Source organism: Papilio polytes, unplaced genomic scaffold (genome assembly GCF_000836215.1).
Source record: "Papilio polytes unplaced genomic scaffold, Ppol_1.0 DF824102.1, whole genome shotgun sequence".
In the NCBI taxonomy this organism is placed as follows: Eukaryota; Metazoa; Arthropoda; class Insecta; order Lepidoptera; family Papilionidae; genus Papilio; species Papilio polytes.
This window is the reverse complement of record NW_013525102.1, coordinates 3,408,622-3,430,828: the sequence shown is the minus strand read 5'-3', so window position 1 is coordinate 3,430,828 and position 22,207 is coordinate 3,408,622. Positions and strand designations below refer to the sequence as shown.

The 22,207-nt window shown below is 32.6% G+C and overlaps 5 protein-coding genes across 5 annotated transcripts; 3 read left to right on the top strand and 2 right to left on the bottom strand.

Annotated features, from left to right (window-relative positions):
- The first annotated feature begins 497 nt into the window (after window positions 1-497).
- LOC106099704 (60S ribosomal protein L35) lies at window positions 498-2,057 on the top strand. Its single transcript, XM_013278317.1, has 3 exons — window positions 498-608; window positions 891-1,027; window positions 1,808-2,057. The coding sequence occupies exons 1-3, from the start codon at window positions 606-608 to the stop codon at window positions 2,037-2,039; spliced, it is 372 nt and encodes a 123-aa protein (XP_013133771.1). The 5' UTR covers window positions 498-605; the 3' UTR covers window positions 2,040-2,057.
- Window positions 2,058-2,986: 929 nt separating this feature from the next.
- Window positions 2,987-4,993, bottom strand: LOC106099702 (ubiquitin-conjugating enzyme E2-22 kDa). The gene has a single exon (XM_013278316.1). The coding sequence runs from the start codon at window positions 4,884-4,886 to the stop codon at window positions 4,287-4,289; it is 600 nt and encodes a 199-aa protein (XP_013133770.1). The 5' UTR covers window positions 4,887-4,993; the 3' UTR covers window positions 2,987-4,286.
- A 130-nt stretch (window positions 4,994-5,123) lies between these two features.
- Window positions 5,124-7,579, top strand: LOC106099701 (GDP-fucose protein O-fucosyltransferase 1). Its single transcript, XM_013278315.1, has 4 exons — window positions 5,124-5,317; window positions 5,504-5,956; window positions 6,651-6,936; window positions 7,273-7,579. The coding sequence occupies exons 1-4, from the start codon at window positions 5,233-5,235 to the stop codon at window positions 7,571-7,573; spliced, it is 1,125 nt and encodes a 374-aa protein (XP_013133769.1). The 5' UTR covers window positions 5,124-5,232; the 3' UTR covers window positions 7,574-7,579.
- Window positions 7,580-7,817: 238 nt separating this feature from the next.
- Window positions 7,818-10,615, bottom strand: LOC106099700 (WD repeat-containing protein 55 homolog). The gene is made up of 5 exons (XM_013278314.1): window positions 10,342-10,615; window positions 9,557-9,930; window positions 9,286-9,403; window positions 8,811-8,979; window positions 7,818-8,360 (listed from the first exon to the last, which is right to left on the bottom strand). The coding sequence occupies exons 1-5, from the start codon at window positions 10,430-10,432 to the stop codon at window positions 7,862-7,864; spliced, it is 1,251 nt and encodes a 416-aa protein (XP_013133768.1). The 5' UTR covers window positions 10,433-10,615; the 3' UTR covers window positions 7,818-7,861.
- Window positions 10,616-11,002: 387 nt separating this feature from the next.
- Window positions 11,003-21,609, top strand: LOC106099740 (protein timeless). The gene is made up of 16 exons (XM_013278379.1): window positions 11,003-11,314; window positions 15,552-15,655; window positions 15,929-16,479; window positions 16,647-16,800; window positions 16,888-17,147; window positions 17,224-17,504; window positions 17,577-17,931; window positions 18,025-18,216; window positions 18,433-18,533; window positions 18,624-18,822; window positions 18,916-19,100; window positions 19,906-20,354; window positions 20,480-20,680; window positions 20,769-20,946; window positions 21,064-21,168; window positions 21,340-21,609. The coding sequence occupies exons 2-16, from the start codon at window positions 15,559-15,561 to the stop codon at window positions 21,605-21,607; spliced, it is 3,576 nt and encodes a 1,191-aa protein (XP_013133833.1). The 5' UTR covers window positions 11,003-11,314; window positions 15,552-15,558; the 3' UTR covers window positions 21,608-21,609.
- The last annotated feature ends 598 nt before the right edge of the window (window positions 21,610-22,207 follow it).

Sequence of the window (22,207 nt, the reverse complement as noted above, 5' to 3'; positions counted from 1 at the left end):
TATTCTTTGTTTTCTTTACTTTTTTTTATGCACATCGCTGTTGGATAATCGTGTGAAAGAGAATGAGAGAAAAATGTCATATGGTAAAACAACATTTAAATTTTGAAATCGATAATTTTCGAATAGATTTAACTCGAATTCGGAGAAAAGTTACATCTAACAAACATTCATAAATAAGTTTCTAACGTCTTGTTATCCGTTTAGCCCGTTAAAATCAATTTTAATTTGGAGGATTCAAATAATTTTTACAAGAAAAGTAATAATCCTCAAACGATATTTCTTTTCTCTCAATCTCCCTCAAACGATTATCTAGCGATTTGCATAAAAAAGGAAAACACTAAAATGTGGGGGCCAAATTGACGCCAAAAATTGAAATTATTCTTTCTATGGAGAAAGTAGGACCACTCATACAAAAGTTCCTTTATTTTTATATATATTATAGAGAGGGTTTGAGCTCTCAAACGATTTGCATAAACAACTGCATGTGGTGTCTATGCTCACGTCATTTGTACGACATACTCTTTGCCATCCTCACGTTTTAAAATACTGTGTCTTTGAAATTTCTTTATGTCAAAATAGTGGTGACAGGTGGTGTAGTTTTCAAAATGGTACGATAATTTTATGTTAAATCCATTTTTAGGTTTGAAATCAGTAACTAAATATTTTGTTTTTTAATGAGAAAGTGCTAAACAAACTAAATTCATCAAATGCTAAAGATTATTTCTGTAATTTTTATTGTATTAAAATAGTTATTGATTCTAACCTTAACAATGGGACAGCTTTGCATTGTTTTCATGTTCATGAACTATATTATTAAAATATTAAACTGCAATGTAAAGTTAAAAGTGGTAGTATACAAATGAAGTCTTATTTTTCCTTTCTTAAAACAGGGTAAAGTCAAGTGCTCTGAATTGCGGACTAAGGATAAGAAGGAACTCTTCAAGCAACTTGAAGAGTTGAAAACTGAGTTGACTAACCTTAGAGTTGCTAAAGTCACTGGAGGAGTTGCTTCAAAACTGTCTAAAATGTAAGTAAATCATGATTTAAAAATGTCATTTCCTATTAGTTAAAAAATGTTTGCTACAGGTTTAGAGCGTTTTTACAGTGAAGTATCTGTCACGTTGTGTGTGTAAATATGTATGCCAATTGTTTGTTATGGTTTTGTTAAAAGGTCCCACTAAAAAGTTACAAATTGTCAGCTGGAATATAAAATATATTGAAAATAAAATATATAACGAAACAAGAAAATGTAGTTCATTTAGTATCACTGACTCTTTACTCTATAGTATGACCAAATCCAGTACCTAAGTTAAGTTAACAAAGTCAGACAATGTTTTTTGTCCAAAGAAAGCAAGAATAAAACATATTTTTAAACCAGAAAATTAATTACCAAATTCTTGTTAATTATATTTTTGGTTTAAATATGCAGAATATCTAAAATACCTAATTTAATTCTACATCTCAGTAATGCTTCGAGTGAAGTCAAAGTTTTACACCCAAATTTTAAATTATAAATTATTGTTTAATAATAAAGAAAATGTCAAGTTAGCAATTAAAACTATGTTTTGTAACACCATTGAAAAAACTTACAAAACCTCTTAACTCTTTGGATTAAATCAATCATAAACAGTGATACTATATCTAATAATCTAATATTTTTATACATCTACCTAGTACTATATATTTGAAAAAGAACAATATGTCACTACAACAAAATTGTATCAATCAGTTTATTCAGAAAACAACTAAAACAATGACTAATCTCACACTATTTTTTTGTTGTCTTTATTTAAATGTTGTTTTACAGACGAGTCGTGAGGAAAGCTATTGCACGAGTCTACATTGTTTACCATCAGAAAATGAAGGTGAATCTTCGAAACCATTACAAGAATAAAAAATACAAGCCATTAGACCTTAGACCTAAAAAGACCCGTGCAATGCGCAAGGCTCTAACAAAACATGAAGCGAAACTTAAAACACGCAAGGAAATAAGGAAAAAGTCCCTGTTCCCACCTCGTGTTTATGCTGTGAAAGCTTAATAAAATATTGTAACATATGCTTTTTTTTTCTTTATCTTCCTAATCTTCTGGATCCATTAGGTGAGCAATAAAGGGTGTTGCCTGTTTTGTCGATTCCCAAATTTGGCCAACATGCTGTCAACAGGAAAGGGAAAATGGGACTTTTAGTAAAAAACAAAACAGTTTAATGTAAAATCTTTAGGCTGCATTGCAATGTCTTTTAGTCTGTCTACAGAGGAACCAGAGAAGATTTTGAAATATCTATGTTCTAAAGAATCTATGCCCCTGTAATATTTTGATTTGTTTGATTGCTTTTAACATATTTTTTCAAATCTAAGGGGAGGCAGCTGAAGACAATGTGTTTATACAGCTGAACCCATCCCTTACCGAAGTCCATGTTGTAAAGGAAAAGTTATCTTTCCTTTTCTCTGCGCCTCCACTTTCTTTTAATAGTAGCAGGTACATACTGGCTCTCCATCTTTTAAATATGGCGGTGAATAGTTCTTTTAAACAAAGCAGTGACCATAGTATAAAATTTCAAAGTGGACATTACATTTCTTTTAACTAGGGTAATTAGAATTAGTTCCAACACTGGTTTGGACTGCTGTAACACTTGCATTAATATATTGTCATTCCTTTTACTCTCTTTGTAATAAAACAAAAACAAAAAATACATGCACAAGCGTCACAGCAGTGGAATTTCACAATAAGAATTTTGCACCTAACTTGAGTCACAATGTAGTAAGTTGCTATAGGAGACATACATTTATTTTTACTTAAAAAACTAGATTTTGAACGCGATCACGTCCGCGTGAAAGAAAAGCTAAGTAGCCTATATGATTTTCCAGACTGTCCTGTACATCTTTGCCAAATTTCATCAAGATCCATTAAGCCGTTTAGGCTACAGACACTTTCGCATAACATTGGTAAGAAGTAGGATATAGGCAAGTGAAAAAAATTAATACACATTGGCTGTTTTAAGTTCATGTTTTTTATAAATTCTCACATATATACTAAAACAAAAATTACATACAATACTTTCTCTAGTTCTTGTTGACTTTTGATGTACCAGTCACCAAATTTACAAAACATTAATATTAGTTACTAATATTTATGTACTTTAAGAATGAATTTTCCACACAATTTACAATGTCATATGAAGGAGAAAAAATGAACTTGCCTTAAAAAATTAAGTAGAAAAAGTGTATTTCAATATTTACTGATAACAATCTATAAAAATTAGGATTGTCATCATGAAAATGTTACTTGCATCATTCATAACTAAATTCAGAAGCAACTATACATCTGGCAAAATATACACTAGAAATAGTAGTGTAATTTAGCTTGGAATAAATAAAGGTTTATAATTTTTGAGTATCCAGTAATAACTGGATAACAGAAAAATGCTTGTGGAACAATAACCCTAATGTTTATTTATCCATTAGTACAAATATATAATTTCGTAGTACAATGGATGCACGAATAAAAAATTAGCTTAAGTGGTAACACTCCCATGAATATTTCACCCCAACATAAAATCATTTACCGATGTTACTCCTTTAAACATTATATAAAAACAAACCATCACATATTGCATCCATTGGAATAGTTGACATTTACAACTATTATTATCAGTAGCTTTATGCTTTAGCTATAATAAACATTTATTGGAACTTTGAGACAGGTTTTGTCCTTTTTAACAGCTATCACACAATTATGACGCATCCAAGAAATTTTACTAATTGTTTATTTTTGATTATTAATAAGAGGGAAAAGATAACTATATTTTTCCCAAAAATTAAACAGCATTATTAGCTGCATAGATTTTTTTTCCACTTTCTTTTTGACATGTACTACATTTGAGAAAACTTTTTAATGTTCTTTAAATATATATTAAGGAAAAAACAAATTGTATGCATTTTAAATAAAGCTAATATATATGATATTTCATTTACAATACTTTTATACTATTAGCAAACTTAAATGCCTTTGAAACATGTTAGTTTCATAGTTGAAACTGAATTCTACATGAAAAGCACATCTAGCTTTTGAGTACTTATGATGATAAATGGAAAAGTAAAGAAAAATTGTTTGCCAAAACAATATTTCAGCTCTTAGAACTTATTTTATTTTAATTTATGATCAATTAATAAAACTGTCTTTAGTCCTGACTTTATAAAACTCTACCAAAAAAAACTAACATATGTGAGGTATCAATAATTGCTGTGTGTATGTATCAAACTTTAAAATTACAACAGAGTAGCAAGACTAACTGAACAACTGTTCGGTAGCTCTTTCTAATTCCCAATCAAAAGTTGACAATGCAACCCGTGCTTGATGTTCATCAACACCCATATCGGTAAGCATTTGTACCTTTTGCACGAAATGTAATACCAGGTTTGGACCACCAGCATAAACATTAGTCCAATGCTGTGCTGTTAAGTTAAAAAGTTCGATGTTTTCTCTATATTGTTTTGCAACAACCGCATCCTGTGGGTCGTTGGGTTCCGCAGCAGAAAGTAAAGCCTGTATAGAGAGAAGCACTGTCCGTAGTGTTAACGCAGCAGCCCATTGATCCTTTAAGATATCCAAACAGATCGCACCTGTCACCGAAGATACATTCGGATGCCAAATGCGCGTCAAAAATCTAATCTTAGGCGGGTTAAAAGGATATGTCTCCGGTACTTTTATCTCAAGAATGAATTTTCCTCCCTCATATGGGGTCTCTGTAGGACCAGCTATTTGTCCTTTCAATTCTGTCCAGCTGTTATTGACCAACTCTAATTTCAAAGTTCCATCTGCTACTTCCTCGCTTTTCATTACTTCTTTAAATTCTCTTTTAATACGTTTAGCAGCTATGTTAGCCATTCTTGCAATTTATTGTAACTACTTCAATTATAACTATACCTTTTGAGTTCTTCAAGTAAATAAATGACAGGCAAAAACCAGATTTTTTTTACCAACATGAAGGTAAAAGAAAATGGCGAATAAACTACCAAAAACTACAAAGCGCTGACCCTGACCTGTGATTGTAAATGGATAGGCTAGTGCAGATTTTTGAAAGGTGGGAATTTTTGATTACTGGTAACTCTAAGAACTATTAGTCGCTCCTTGTCATTGTCAAATAGAATAGTAACATACGACCCGAAAACATCGTTATAAATAAATAGGTCTATTATTTGCGGATTTTAACTCCTAAATACGTGCTATAAAAATGTTGCTGCTTTTTTTAACATTCAATTTTGTTAATAGTTTAAGTTATGACAATCATGGATATGTAGTATATTGTCCATGCATGGGTATGTTATTTTCAAATACTTGTTTATATTGAAATACGACAAACTTATTTTTATGATAAGTTAATTTCACCCAAAAAGTAATCCATGTAATTACAAAAAAAACCAACCGAAGCGAAATGGATATCATATTCTGTCGGGATGAAACTCATCATCAACTTCCTTGTCTTAACTTTGATAATTTTTCAGGTAGATTTGGTAATCAAGCAGATCATTTCTTAGGAGCTTTAGCATTCAGTAAAGGAGTAAACCGTACACTTGTCCTGCCACCATGGGTTGAATACCGGTATGGAGAAATAAAGTCACTACAAGTACCCTTTACTACTTATTTTAAAGTTGAATCGCTGGCTTTATATCACAAAGTGATTACGATGGATGATTTTATGGATAACTTAGCACCTAATATATGGCAACCACAAAGAAGAATATCTTTCTGTTATGTCCAGAGAAGTGGTGAAGAACAAAATAGTTGTAATGCAAAATCAGGAAACCCTTTTGGTCCTTTTTGGGATACTTTTGATATAGAGTTTGTAGGTTCAGAATTTTATGGACCATTAAATTATGATGCTCATAACAAAGCAATGATGGATAAATGGAATCAAAAATATCCTTCAACAGAATGGCCTGTTTTAGCTTTTACAGGTAATTGTTTTAATATGTTTACCTATTATTTTTCTAAAGATGCTGGACTGGCTTCAATTTCATAATAGGAATCATAAAAACTAAATTAGTAGAGTAAGCTAGCCTATATGATACTACTATACTGGATATATACTATACTATCAAGGAGTTATATTGCATTGGAATATATATATATATTCAAATATATATAGCTATTTATTTGGAAAGTTACCACTAATTTAAATTGTTATTTTAAAAGAAATTAAAGAGACTTAGGATACTGTAACAGTCAAAGAACCTTAATAGACATTCACTATGATGGAAATAATGTTGGAAATAAAAAAGATCACATATATTATTTTCTTTACCCACAACTGATAGATAAATCTTAAGTTTTATTTGTTGCATTGATTCACCATAGTTCTTTTTTTCACATTTGTAATGAAAAACACTGACCTTTATAACCTATTGGGCAGGATACAAGCTGCTATAATTTGTGCCTATTTAGGTAGATTGTAGCAAGTTTGGCAGTGACAGTAGCATTGGTAGATTGCTAGCTAGGACTTGAACTATTAGAAATAGAATTAAATGACAATAAAATCAACAGTTGTATCTGTTGGAGTGAAGCAAAATCAGTGAAATCTATTGAGGTCAATGTCAATAAATTTTTCGTTCATCCATATTAAATATTGATTTACAATGAATGAACTCCTAGGTGCTCCAGCCAGCTTCCCAGTTCAAGAGGAAAATGTCCACCTACATAAATATTTAAAATGGAATCAAAACATAGTGAATAAGTCAAAATCTTTTATAAGAAATAATATGAGTGGTGGAGGTTTCATAGGTTTACATTTGAGGAATGGTCAGGATTGGATAAGAGCATGCCAACATGTTAAGGATAGTCCAAGATTGTTTGCAGCACCACAATGTGTGGGTTATAAAAACGAAAGAGGTTTATTAACACAATCAATGTGTTTCCCAGAAAAATCAGATATCATAAAGTAAGTACATATAAATATACGCTTGGTTATGCATTTTGTTTGATTTGTATGTAACATTTAAAAAAATATATTTAAATAATGACAAATGCTAAAACCTTTATATATGTAGTAGTAATATACCATCAGTTGCATACCATATATACCATCATTTTTTCTTGGCACCATTGGATTAATACATATTTTTTCATATTTCACTGAATGATAAAGTTTTTGGGGGCTGTCAATTGATATTTACTTTAACCCAAATATAAACATAATTTTCACACAACTACAATCTGATTATTTGTTTCATTGAATGCTAATGTTATATTCTATAATGGTACATTTTATTTTCAGACAAGTGAAACGAGCATTGAAAAAGTTAAATGACATAAAATACATTTTCGTAGCTTCAGATTCAAACCACTTACTTGATGATTTTAAATTAGCTTTACGACAGTTTGATGTTAGTATTGTAAAACTACAACAATCAAACCCACATTTAGATTTAGCTATTTTAGGCCAATCTAACTATTTTATTGGCAATTGTGTGTCCTCATATTCTGCATTTGTGAAGAGAGAAAGAGATGTCAAAGGCTTACCTTCGGAGTTTTGGTCATTCCCAAGTCCAAAAAAGGTTAAACATGAAGAATTATAACATTTATTCAGTTGTTTTATTTTTTAAATTACTAATAATTATGGTAGTTTTTTAAACCCCTCGAAATATTTGAAACAAAAAGTATTCTTTTATTGAGCACAATGTAATAGAAAATTAAATTTAATGCTGATGCCTGCTATATTTAAGGCATTTTTTTATTTTCTTCTTTAGATTGCAATAATTTTAAGTAATAAATATTTTTCTCATAATGTTCATGTTAATCAGGGAAAAACATAAACTTGGCATTATAAAGATTTTTAGTTTCTTTTATTTTAACAAAAAAAAATATTAGACAAGACCTGAAAAAAAATCAGAAGCATTTTTCACACTACTTGAAGGTAGATTGTTGCTCATATCTTTTTTCTTATTTTGTTTATGATTTACATCAATAAGCGAGTCAATTGTTTCAAAGTAAGAAATATTCCAAAATTTGACATCATTCTCATGAGAACAAGAGGCTATGAACTGTCCATCGTGACTGATATCCAGACATTCGACAGGCAGGCTGTGTTGGCCAACTATTCCTAATTGTCTTTGTGGAAACATATGCGTTGCTCTTAATATTCCATCTTCTCCTGATGTCACAACAATATTTTGTGTGACTGGAACCATACATTGTAATGAATGTTTCTGTCCCACATACTCATCACTGTGCAGACCAAATTCTTTCCAATTAAAAAGGTAGAGTTTGCCTTTTGATGATCCTACTAACAATTTGGTGTCAGAGCGGAAAAGTCCCATACATGTTAGCTCTGAATCATAGTCTTCTGAGGTTGTGTATATTTTACTGGAACAGAAATTATTGATACATTGTTTATTTTCTAACATTTTGTTTCAAAAGTCTAGATTCATACTACTCATTTTTACATATGCCAAACATGGTTATTTAGCTTTCGCCCATGAGTTCATCCATATGTAATAAAAAAAAAACAAAAGCAGGTAACCTTTGTGATATATGTGACAAACTTTTAATATCTGCAAATTTCATTAAGATATGTTCAACATTGCAGAATTAAAGAGTAGATATAAAAAAAAAACAGATTTAACATATCCTAAGGGAACATTGTAATGTGTAGCATATGTAGCAATAGTCTATGTGTTCTTTCAGACAGCTGTACATCTATGCCAAATTTCATCAATAAACTCTCACAAGCATCCATCCATACATACAAAGTTTTGTATTAAAAATAGTAGTTACATTACCTATTGTTTCTATTACTGAAAGCTCTATACATACCTGCCTTTTAAATCTATAGATGTAAGAACTCCATCACCACCCGCACAAACTAAATATTTTTCAGATTCATTAGTTATCATGTCAGAAACATGTTCATCACCAATTTTAATGCTTAAAAATGGATCAGCTTTCCTTAGATCCCACAGTTTAACAGTTCCTCCATCATCACCTGTTTACAATGAATAGTACTTTAATTATGTTTTCCATATAAACATTTAGTTGAAACTAGAAATCTTCAAATCTAAAGGTAAAAAAATTCTCCTACAAAGCTTTCTTGCTTTCTTGTAGCTGGAAGTTTGGTATAGTCATAAAGGTAAATTAACCATCAAGAATTTTATTTATATTTGTACTTTTAACAGTTTTTGGATTCAAAATGTGTATCCAAAAAAACAAATGATAGCTGAATAATGCCTTTTCCCCAGTTCTATTTCAATTAGTGCAATAGTAATTAAAATATTGTTGTACATAAGTTTACCTGTCACAAATTTGTTGTTTCCTAAACACAACAACTTGTAAACTGGTTCCTCATGCGCATTTTCATAACAACATTTTAATTTTCCAGTTTCTACATCAGTGGCAATAACTGCTTTATCCTGAATAATAGACAAACAACATGTTAAAAAAAATATCCAAGAAGTAAGCAAAATAAATTAAAATCTATACCTTAACTCTCCATTTTATCTCAATCTCAATCAGATTAAAACAAAACAAACATATTTGTACAAAAAGATCTGATTAAAACTTACTTTTCCTGCTGTATAAATGATATCACCTTCTTCATTGAACTCTACATCTCTACAAGCCTTAACATGTAACTCCAAAGTGTTCAACAATTTGTTTTCATCATTTTTATATTCATACAGTAATACATCACCCATTATATTTGCTAAAGCAATCAAATTCTTGGATGGGCTAAAAGATATATCAACAATAAAATCTTCACAGTTTATTGTTGGAGGATGATCCCTTGGTTTAGATTTCTCAGCTTTTATTGCTTTCACCACTTCATCCTCCTCACCATCACTTTCATCTAAGTCACTGTTAGTTTTGATTGTTGCATTTTCTGTTTCTTCCAAATTTGAAGTCTCATCTTCTTCACTGTTGTCAGTTTCCATACCACCTGAATTTTAAAGATTTTGACAATAAATATATGAAATAAAGATTTTTTTAAGTTCACAAATTGTCTATTTTTGATATCATAGTTATAAAGAAACAATGAATATAAGTAATATACGAAATAAACAGTGAAATAACACAATTTTTAGTAAAACTACTTGAAGTTAAGTTTGGAAAATTAGAAACGAAATTCAAGTAATCTATGTAGAATATGTTAGCATGTTAAAAATATCGAAAACAAACTGGATGTGTTAGGTTTGGTTTAGAACATTTTTAATCAAATCAAAAATAAATGAAATTCGAAAATATGAGTTCTGTAAAATCTTCAAATTAATGTAAATGAGATCATTTTTTGACCTTAAATCGTTTCATTAAAATGTTTAAATGCATAAATATTAGGTTTAAATAAACTAACCAAAATCATCGATTTCCCTACTCTCATCACTGTAGTCAGTATCGCTGTCGTTTATTGATTTTTTGTCTAAATCTCGAAATTCAATACCCATTGTATTTTTCTTCTTTTAAATAACCCAAAATAAACAAGTGTGCTAATTAATTATACTTATGTGTTTACAATGAATCTTCCAAACCCACATGAAAATTAAGACTTGTCTTGTGACAGACGGAAAATGTGTGAAACAACAACAAATAACAATGTCATTTTCACTGCGACATATTTGGACCAATAAGAAGCGGCAATTGCAAGGATAAAATGTTGCCATTTTATATGTTTCTTAATTCCCAAAAAAATATCACGACAGGAAAGAGAGTGGACCGTACAAAGAGAGGATATTTTTTCCTGCTTCACTTCTACAAACAAAAGGGGACTTACACGATTATTTACGCCTTTCTTTGGTGTGGTCGTGGAATTGGACCGAGCGAGCCGGCCCTGATCTTCCCAGTTGGTCCCAGTAGTCCCAATCGTACCAGTCTGTACGTCTATCACTCTAAAAATAGACATACCTTTTTGTTTGGTGTATTTAGTATAAACTATTTCCAAACAGTCGCCTATCCTCTAATTCAGATCAGTGCTGCCGTTCCTCATTGGTCAAAATAGGAAGTTGTCAAGATGACAGTTCGCACTTCGAATATTTTCTGACTTCCACAAGTGGCTACAAGATCCGAGATCCTTGTCGAATATCGAACTTGTACCTTGTTTGTGTAAGACGAGTTAAAACTTATTTTCTTTAATATCAAATTGATACAATAGCTCTTTGGTATATAGTTGTATGTTTGTAGTTTTATGGCCATAAACTATATTGTACGTGAAAACTGTGTGGTTTCGTTTTCATAAAACAAATATTTATTTTGGTGTAAAGTGTTTTTTTAATTGTAATTATTTATACTTATGGTACGACAGCTATCTAGGCGGAAATATCGTCTTTTCCGTAAGTATATTTTCAGCTTATTATATTGTTATTGGTTTTATATCTGACCATACGTAAGAGGTAGATCGACAACTTATCAATAAATAACTATGATTAATAGCAATTGTACTAGCCCAGCACAGTCTCCTCTTATGCGGTCATGATGTGAAGTATTTTAAATTTCTTGGTGTATATTCATAGTTTCTATTAAAAACATAACATTTGAATGTTTGTGTAAATCATTAATAATGCAATGATCAATGAGTACCGGGATGTAAATTAGGGACAAATTCCTACTTTGTGTAAAATAGATTTTTTACTTTGTACTTGTCACATCTTAACAATATTTTTTATGTTATTGATTTAGTTCTAATATTCTCAAGATGTTGGTTAAAAAATGTAAATAACAAACCTTTAAGGCTATGCCTAGATATATGTGGAAATGTAATTATCATTGAATAATTTTAGTTGGAGTTGTATTTTGACATTTTGTATTTTTAAGTATTTTTAGAGATATGTTTGTGTAAACTATATGTGGAAGATGAATCTGTTAATCATATATGTAGTGCTATTATAAAGTATAAGTTGAAACCTCTCTATAATAAACATCTATAAACTCTTAAAAGTAGTTGAGTCGAAAGAAATCATTATATGCTATTTTATAATTAATAGTTAAAGTTGTAAAAGTAAGAAGCTTTACAAAAGAAAGGTTGTCAGGTCATTCCCACCGAGGGGCTAGAGCCTGTGTTTGTAATGATCAGGCCTTAGGTAAAGAAAGATTGTTAAGTGATGACTGACAAAAGATTTTAAAGTGTGCACAGAACAGCTATGCTATATGAAAATAATTATGAGAGGCCAGCCAATTCTGTGTGATCACAGGCGATGCCCCAATAATTGGTAATATTTTGATTAGGTAACTTAAATGAAATAAGCACAGGTTCCTTTTGTATATATATAAGCTACTTATTAAAAGTCTTGCCAAATTTGGTCTAGCCACTTCAAAGATTACTCAGTCCAATCACAACTTGTCGAAAAACATTTGGAAATTAAAAAATAAATATATGGAGCACATGTAACTGAAACATAGTAGGAAGGTAGTAAGTTAATTTTACCAGAATTATTTTTATAATTTACTGATTAATATAATGCCAACATTCAAATTACAATTAAAATATATGTAAGTTTATAAAATAATATGATTTATAAACCCATGTTAGGTGTGAATATAATGAATCGTTTACGTAGGCGAGGAGGGGAGCTAAACGGTGTGCGCGGTGCGGGGGGAGGTGAGCAGGGTCGAGGGGCGTTGCGCGCCGAAGCGAGCACGTGTACTTGACACGCGACTCGCGTGACCTACTATTGGCGCATAGGCAACCGCAGCACAAGTTCACGTGGTAGATACTTTTTGAAGACACGTAACGAAATAAAAGAGCTCTTATTTGTTTATTATTATACTGATATTCTCAACTTTATTATTGTAGAATATACTTGCCAACATTAACATGTAAGAAGTAATGTAAAAATAATTCATTTATATTCTACTAGTTTTCGCCCGCACATCCGTCCGTGTGTAATTAAAAAAAAAATGTGCCTATCCATTCTTCCAGACTATCCTCTTCATCTATACCAAATTTCATCGAAATCCGTTCAGCCGTTAAGGTTACAAACACTGACAACGATCCATCCATCATACTTCTATACTATCATACTAATATTATAAATGTGAAAGTTTAGATGAATGGATGAATGGATGTTTGTTAGAGTTTGTAGCTGAAACTGCTGAACGGATCTCAATGAAATTTGGCATACATGTAGGGGATAGTCTGGAAGAATACATAGGCTACTTACTTTTGTTTTTTTTTTTAAATTCACGCGTACAAAGTCGCGGGCGAAAGCTAGTTTATAATATTAGTGTGATAGTATAATTGAGTAAACCAAGTATGTAGATAAAAATAATAAGATAATACAATACAATTGAATAATTTGGACAAAGTTTAAATCTAAATTGTTATTTATCTAAAATCCGTCTATCAATAGTAAAGAGACCATGCACTGGATTTTAAAAATATTAGACAAGTTCACAGAAAAGAAGTAGGTACAATGCAAACGATGTGTTAGTTTGGCTTAAACTCTGTTTTATTTCATTTTACCGAACAACTGAAACATCGACCGAAAAGTGAACGGTATTGTCTGTTTCACGTGGATTTCTCGGTTTGCTAATAAACTGAGCTTAGGCATATTATGAAAAGTTTAAAAAAATAAAGACAAAATAATTTAAACTGGATGTAGGTACTTTGCCATCCAATGGAAATTGACGTTTTGAATCACCATTGTTATCGCTTATCGGAACAGCGCTCAGCATACTTTTATGTAAATGTACAGGTACTCCTGTGCATAGCGTTATTCAGTATTTTTAGTCTTGGTACCTATAGTAAAATAAAACTTTGTTAAAATTATCGCAAATATAGCATGTTAACGTCAATTTTGGAAAATACCAAATTTTAGTCGTGCAAAGTATTTAATTATTTGTACCGTTAAAAAATGGAGTATCTATATGTGATATTCAAAAATGTCCCCATTTTGTATGAACATGATGTAATTGCGTAATAAATCCAATTTATAATTTTTTGTCGGTCTATTTGTAAGCCGTTTGTTCGGGGTAATCTTTTAGGACTCATTGATATATGGGATTTCTAGGTAACTTTTTTTTTTAAACCGGGCTGACGCAGTTAGCGGGCCACCGGAAGTTTGTTAAGTTATTCTTCTGAAGGAGAAATGAGTCATTTCATATAGACCTGCTTTACCAAAGTTACACAAACAAAGCTGAAATTTGAATAATTTAAATAGATTCGGACGGTAAACGTGCTTTGCTCAGTAGATAGGATTATTCACTGGCGCGTTTGTCGAATCACGTTTTAGATGACAAGAGTACTTTAATTTATTGATCGGCTTTGGGATGTGACTTTTATTGGACTATGGCTAGGTTATGTTTGCTATAAACGTTATTATTATTTAACAAAAAATACTATTTAGTTTAAATTAGTTAGTTCCTAAAATACTCTTGACTACCTATTCTAGCTATGCTAGTGTAGGTAGATATACCACAAGTTTAAATCACATTTTGACAGTGGCAGAGCCCGCTTCAACTCGTGCTAAACGAATGGGTCGGCTCGCACTGTGCAATACCACGACCATACAGAAGACAGGCGTGAAGTGGAAGCAATTTCGCATTTCGTCTGATGAGTGTGTACCGGAGGCTTAATTTTAGTCCCTTTCCCTTTCCACCCTTTTCTTAAGAGGATGGGATGCGAAGAAAATGTGGATTTGATGGTGGAGGAGACGCATAGGGAGATGTCTTTTTTATGTGCCTATTCTCCGTCGATTAAGGTTGGGCAACGGGTCTGCAATTGCGGATGTCTATGGGCAGCGGTCGCTTCGCCATATCGGCGGTTTCAGGTGTTGTTGGTCAGTTGTTGCACTGGTCAACATAATATATTTATTTTTGAGATAAAGAAAGAAAATATTTAAAATCTATATATCCAATAAGTAAATGAAGGCAATTAAATAAAGTTTGGAAACTAAGTGGGTATAATTGAGTTTTAAAGAATTTTAACTTTATATCGGTACACGTGACCTCCGAGAAAGTTCCCCGCATCGTATACCGACTTCATAACTGCCCTTTGACAGTTTATTTCGTTCTAAGGCTTCTTTCCTGAATTCGTTTAATTTCAAAGTTTGGGAACTTATAAGCCGTCGCTATGTATTTTAATTCGGATAATATAAATTAGGTAAACTTGGCACAAAACATATAGCATGAAATTATAAAATGTGTAGTTTTAAACAGTGCAAAATACCGGAACTTTTTAATTTTGATATGTTTCTTTTTTGTGTGTGTATTCACAAGATTTTTATGTTCCTAACTACTAGAAAAGGTAAGAAATACAAAATGTCAAAATAACAATAAAAAGAAGAAAAAGAATTATTGTAGTACAAATCTTTCTTTTTTATGAAATTGCTAGCTTTGACCCGCGACTCCGTTCGCGTGGTATTAAAAAAAAAACAAAACTGAGTAGCCTATGTGTTCTTCCAGACTATCCTTTACATCTATGCCAAATCTCATCAATATCCGTTCAGCCGTTTAGGCTACAAACTCTAACAAACATCCATCCATCCATCTAATCTTTCACATTTACAATATTAGTAAGATTATAGATTTTAACAAATATAAATGTTACGTCTTAATCTAAATATTTTTCAGATAAAAAATGGAATGGGTTCTTAGAAGCCCTCAGCTTCATAGCACATTCAGCAATCTTGGATTTCTACATTCAGATGGATATCACGTAAATGAACATTGTAACGGTGAGGAAAGTCTTATTGTAAATTGATTTTTTAAAAGATTGTACGTATAGCCAGGCGAGGTCAGTCGGATCGCAGATAAAAATATGTGTGTGCCGTGAGCCCTATCCTACTGGTGGATAGGATTCAATTCAGGCTACGTACGTCCTACGTATATCGTGATATGATCCATTTTTCACATTTCAGCCGAGTAGCTTTTTTGTGTGTTGTCGTATTTCCATTGGCGCAGCCAAAACTTGTCTTTTTCTTTTCTTGAAATTCCTCTTTTATTTACAGCTGCCTTAGAAACTATTTTACATAATATACTAACAGAAGATAAATACTTATGTACCTATCGCAGAAGTATTAGCTTCGGGCAAAACATAAAGAAGGATCTTATTCCATTGCTGATTAATGCAAAAGAAGAAAAAACTATTGAACTAGTAATAAAAATATTAGTTAATTTAACAATACCGATAGAATGTCTACTTTCTATGGATGCAATTTCCAAAACAGGCTTCGGAAGACACACTGTATTTGAAGTTAACAATTTACTAGCAACTACTAAACTTGCTCTGACAGATCATAGGGCAACAAAAGTCATAATAGAATTCTTAAAAAAAAATTCAGACTTGGACAAAAAAAGTAAACTCTCTCCGGATCAATGTGTAAATATTAGCAACACACTTCTATTCCTGCGCAACATCTTGCACATACCTGAAGATGTGAGCGAACTGGGCCTCGCCTACAACGGCGCCCCGCACACCGTGCAAAACCAATTGCTATGGAACTTGTTTAGCCAAAATATTGACATCGTTCTTATAAAGCTAATGTGTATGCCAGATGCGGTAAGTTATGAATTATGTGAGTGTTCGTAGCAGTACAGACATATCTCTGTACTGTCTATTGAAATTTGCTTACTTATTATTATTATTGTTATTGTTATTGTTATTAATTTATTTCATTAATTATTCTAGAGTCGAGATGTGTGTTTTGTATGTTATTTTCCTTCCAGACAAATTGGGCAGTTACAATGGTACAATTAATAGCCCTATTATATAAAGATCAGCATGTCACAACATTACACAAACTTCTTAATTTGTGGCTCGACGCCTCTATATCTGAAAGTTCTGAAGACAACGAAAGCAATACGTCACCGCAAGATAGAGGTTATTTTATTTTAAACATATTGGGTACATTTCTTTAAGTGAGACGTAATAAAATGTATACCTAATATTGTAAACTGTACCTACTAGGTAGTAAGGATTCTTCGCCAAATTTGACTTCCGATCCAACGTCTGACTCGTCGGATACCAGCGGAAGTGGCAAAAGTAACGATCCCAGCAACGACTGGAATGCTTCATCAAGGAACAACATGAACGGCAACCAACCATTCCAGTCTCCGCGCTCTGCCGACAATCACGGCACTGAAACAATCTATAATAATAGTGGCGATAGTGGAGATGGTGGTGATAGTGGTGATAATAATAAAGATACCACCATGAAGAGTGATATGGTAATTCCTTAAAAAAAGTTTATGTTAAGAAATATAAAAAAATAAAATAAATATTAAAGAATAATATTGATTACAGCCCGTTTCCGTATCCGGTTCAAATGACAGCGAAAATGATCATCAAGTAAAGTCAGAAAAGAAAGTGGTTATATCAGAAACTTCTGATTACGGTTACGGCACTCAGATCGAAAATCAGGAGTCGATATCCACATCGAGCAACGAAGATGAGTTGCCAACTAAAAAACCCGTGCACCCAAAACCGCACACAACCAAACAGAGAATAAACAACAAAGTACGCACGAACGTTACCCTGCAGGAAAGAAAAAGAAAAAAAATCGTCAAGAAAGGAAAAATTAATATGTTCGTATTTTTGTGTATTTTTAGTACATATTTGATTTTTGGTTTATCAACTAATGATTTTAATTATTTTAGAATAACACTGCAAGGACACAGCACACTGACTGACGACGACATTTCCAATGTTCTGAAAGAATTTACAGTCAATTTCCTGTTAAAAGGATATAATTCATTAGTGAAGACACTCCACAAAGAAATTTTAACTAATGTTCAACTGGAAATTGATACATCGCACTTTTTTTGGCTCGTTACATACTTTTTGAAGTTTGCCACGCAAATTGAACTTGATTTGGAGCACGTTTGCTCCGTGCTGTCTTTTGAAATCATTTCGTATTTGACTGCGGAGGGCGTAAACCTGTGCGAACAGTTTGAACTCGCCAGAAAATTAAACGGAAATGATGTGAAACCTAACGTTCGTAGGTTACACCTGGTATGTGTGAAGTTTGAAGTTTATGAATTATCAACTTTTCGAATTGATAACGCAACAATCATCACTCTTACTTAATTTATTGTCACTCCATAGGTGGTGACAGCCATCCGAGAATTCGTTCAGGCAATTGAATTGTATAAGAAATCGCCGCATACTTGCGATGATGACCAAGTGAAGCTGGTGTCGCTACAAATGAAGATTTGCGAGACCGATGAATTGCGCTCGCTTTTAGTACTGCTTTTGCGTCATTACAATCCTAAATATCACCCGAAACAATATTTACAGGTTTGGCCATTTTTTATTTGCCCAATGTACAAATAAAGAGCAAAAAATTATGTTTTCAATCATATTTAGTTTTTTTTTTTTATATAACTCAAAACAAGGATTAGGGAAGGCGATGAAAGCTAGTGTTGACGTTTTATCATTAAAATTGTCTTACGTTAAGCGACTAAAAATGAAAAGGTACATAGTGAGAGCACTTTACATTAGAAACATTTTCAGGACCTTATTGTCACCAACCACATTTTATTGATGTTTTTGGACAACGTTATGAAAATGCCGGATTACAAAGGCTCGAGCAGTATGATTGATCATATAAAACAGTTAGTATTTTAACGTGTTTATTACTATGTACGTTATTCCGAATTAACAGCTTTGTTACTTGTCTATATTGATACATCGATTTGTCGCAGGTTCGCAACGCCTGAGGTAATGTCACAATATGGGCTTTTGCTGGAGGATTACGAAATCAATGGAGAGTTCGTTAACGACTGCATATTCACTATGATGCACCACGTAGGGGGAGAGCTGGAATGCGTTATAGCCTTATTTCAACCCAAGATTTTAAAAACTTTTACATCCATATGGAAATCTGAATTCGAAACTTGCGATGTATGCAATTTTTTTTACTTTACAAGTTACATACATTTCTCTATTTGGCGCAATCCAACTTTGTTCTTTTTCATGCAAATTTCTTCTTTATAGGATTGGTCCGATCTTATTGAGTACGTTATAAATACATTTATAAAGAAACCCCAATCGTTGCAAAGTACTGGTACCTTCCGACTAGAGTCTGAAAACTTCGATGTGGCCCAAAGCAAAGAAGCAGGAAAGGACGTCGGAGTCAAAAGAAAATCAACCACAAGCAGCGTATCAAATGCTAAGGAGAGGTAAAGTAACATCATCTTACCTAATTGTTTTTCTCGTATTATTTATAATTTCTAGCTACCGATATCGATCTTAAGAAAAGTTTAGGAATCGGCGAAAGTATTGTATTTTATCAAACAACCTGCTAGTATAAAACATAAACATACATAGCTTAAAATAAAAAGGAACTTATAAATACTTACATTTTGTCTTTACTTGTACCAAACTATGAATATTGATAACAACGGATTCTGAATTATTATTTACTAGCTGTTGGTCGCGACCGCGTGAAATTTACTAAAATAATAAAAGCAATGCCTATGTTTCTAACAGATAAGTTACTATTCTAACGGTGAAAGATTTTTTTAAATCGGACCAGTAGTTTTTCCGTTATTTAAATACATACAAAAATACAAATCTTTCCTAGTTATAGTATAAGTAAAGACTACCTTTGGCATGGAATAAAAATATAAATCATCTGAGTTAATAAATATACGCAGTTTCGAAATTTGTTGGTGAAATTGGTAAGTAGAAATGTAACGTCACATCGGTTGTTACGAAGTCTGCATTGCACACACCAAACGATGACGCTTCAATGCTCCGCGGCACATTTCGCTTTGCTGCGTCATTTCATTTTACCTAATGACGTAAACGCTGGTTACGCACGTATTTTATTTCTCATTTTTATTATGTCGCCACTTTATAGGAAAAATGTATGTCTTAACTTTAGTAACGGCGATGTTATTATGGTTCCTATGTTTATTTAATTGATTCATTAAACATTTGAACTTTGATTTTATAAAGTAAGAAAAAAATATTTTATTTAAGATGGACAGACGATGAAATTTCTTCTTTGAGCTGGAACTATATGCAGTGTAACACAACGTCGGATGTGATCGGTGAAATACTGAAATTATTTAAAGAGGACGGCGTAATTAAAAAGAGGGATTCCGTAATAAAGGAACTATTTAAACAGTCAATAATAAACAAGGAAGAATTCGAGAAACTTCTTAAATCCGAAATGGACAGGAATTCTAAAGCTGTTCAAATTAACAAAGAGATGCGAGATGACGAGATAGGGAAGCTTTGCGAACAGTTGGCTCAGGATGGCAAGTCTAAGTTTTTGGATTGGGTTCAAACAGTGTTACTCGACACTTGCTATGCCAAAATATATCTCGAGAAGAAAGCACAAATGGACATAGATTCTAGCAAAAACTTTACAGTAATTAATGATACAGATGTACCTGTCGTCTCTCCTGTGTCGTATCACTCCTTGGGTAAGTTGTATTTTAAACATAACTAAGTTTGATTCTCTGTTATATGCAAATAGCAAACGAGCGCTTAAGACGTTTCGATTCTTGGCTATTCTTACACTACGTAATATTTAAATTTTTATTTTCAGTTTTAAATCAATCCGTTCCACTAGTGCCGTGGAATTGCGAGCAAGCTTCAATTTGTAAGGATTTAAAATTCCTGCAGCTTCTGCATAAGCTCGGCTTCCACATGCCCGTCGACTCTGGCAAAGTGTTTATTCGTATACCTCACTTCTGGACGCCTGATTCTATATTCGATGTGGCAAGTAAAATATCACCGATTGATAAATGTGAGTAATATTAGCATATTCCAAGTGGGCAATATTTAAGGCTTAGGTTTAATTTTGTGCATTATTGTACTTTTGTTCTTTTTTTTAGCTAAATTAAAGTTTTCGATGAGTGAAGTAATGGAGACGAGTGTTTCGAAGTCGAATCAGAGAAACTCTTCAGCGATGACGCCGATCACAAAAGACGCGATGATTACCTCTCCTCTTGATAATTTCTACCAAGTTAACAAACAACATCATTTTGGTACCGCTGTTAACTTCACCCCTATGTATGTTCTTTTTTAAAATATTTTTCATACACTGTACAATTTGCCTAATTATAAAAAATGTATATAAAACTTTTAAGTATAAATTAATGTTGGTAAATGTGATATTTAAATTTTTAGGCCTGGTTCGTCATTCAGTTTGAACGAAGACGAATTCCAAAAGCCCAATTGGCTCAAAGTAGTTCAGAAATCTCAAGAATATAAGATATCTTTTGATCTAGAAAGGTGAGCATGTATTTTTCTTAACAGTCTATGTTAGTGTTTTCATTAAATCTTTTCAAACACCACGGAGAGTTGACGTTGAAATATTTTAGATCTAGAGTTCCTTGATTGACACGCGCGGGAGTAACATTTTCTAGTTTGATCAATATTTTAATTTTAAAACGGTATTTTCAGCACTATTCTGAAGGAAGAGAAAATTGAGGTGAAGGTAACCGAGGTAGAGAGCCAGTTGGGACAGGAGCGTGTGCGCGAGGGGCTGTGGCTGGGCGGGCTGGTGGCGGGGGTGGTGCCGGGGGAGGAGGAGAACGAGGCGATGCCGGACGCGGCGCTGGCGATGCCCGCCACCATGGCCGCCATGAGCGCCATGGGCGATATGAGCGCCAAGCCGGAGATCAACTACAACTTGCACCACATGGAGTCTGAATATTTCAACACCAGGTGAGGCGACACAAACGACTTAGACCCGCCTCTTCACACTGACCCAACTGTTATTAAATTCAAATAGATCTCTTGACAGGGTAGTTAGTAGGGGTAACATTATAAAATAGCTAAATAAATATGAAACTTTTATTTTATTGTTTACATTTGTCAAATTATCAATAGCAAATGTCAAAATGACATGATATGACAAACCTTGGCAATCTTGCTTCCTTGATGTTGGCAGCAACTTATGGTCTCTTTCCCACATTTGGGTTTTTATCCAAAATGTTAACACCCTAAGTTTAATGGCCTGAAAATACTAGTCTAAAGCGTGACTTAAGTGCAGGGCTTTTTATTAAGACAAGATTATTCAAATATTTATATATTTATATATTTGAATAATCTTATCTTATATCATTTCTGACACCTTAAGCAACAAAGAAGAGTGTGTTTACACTTTATTATAATAGTATAGATATAGATAGATTATAGCAGAAAAGATACGAGTTTTAGCGTAATTTGCATATCGTTTATGGTTACGGCTTTAATTTGGTATACACACTCGTATTATTCCTCTACCCGGACTTTTTGTAATGTACTCGGATGTATTGTGATCGTGAAT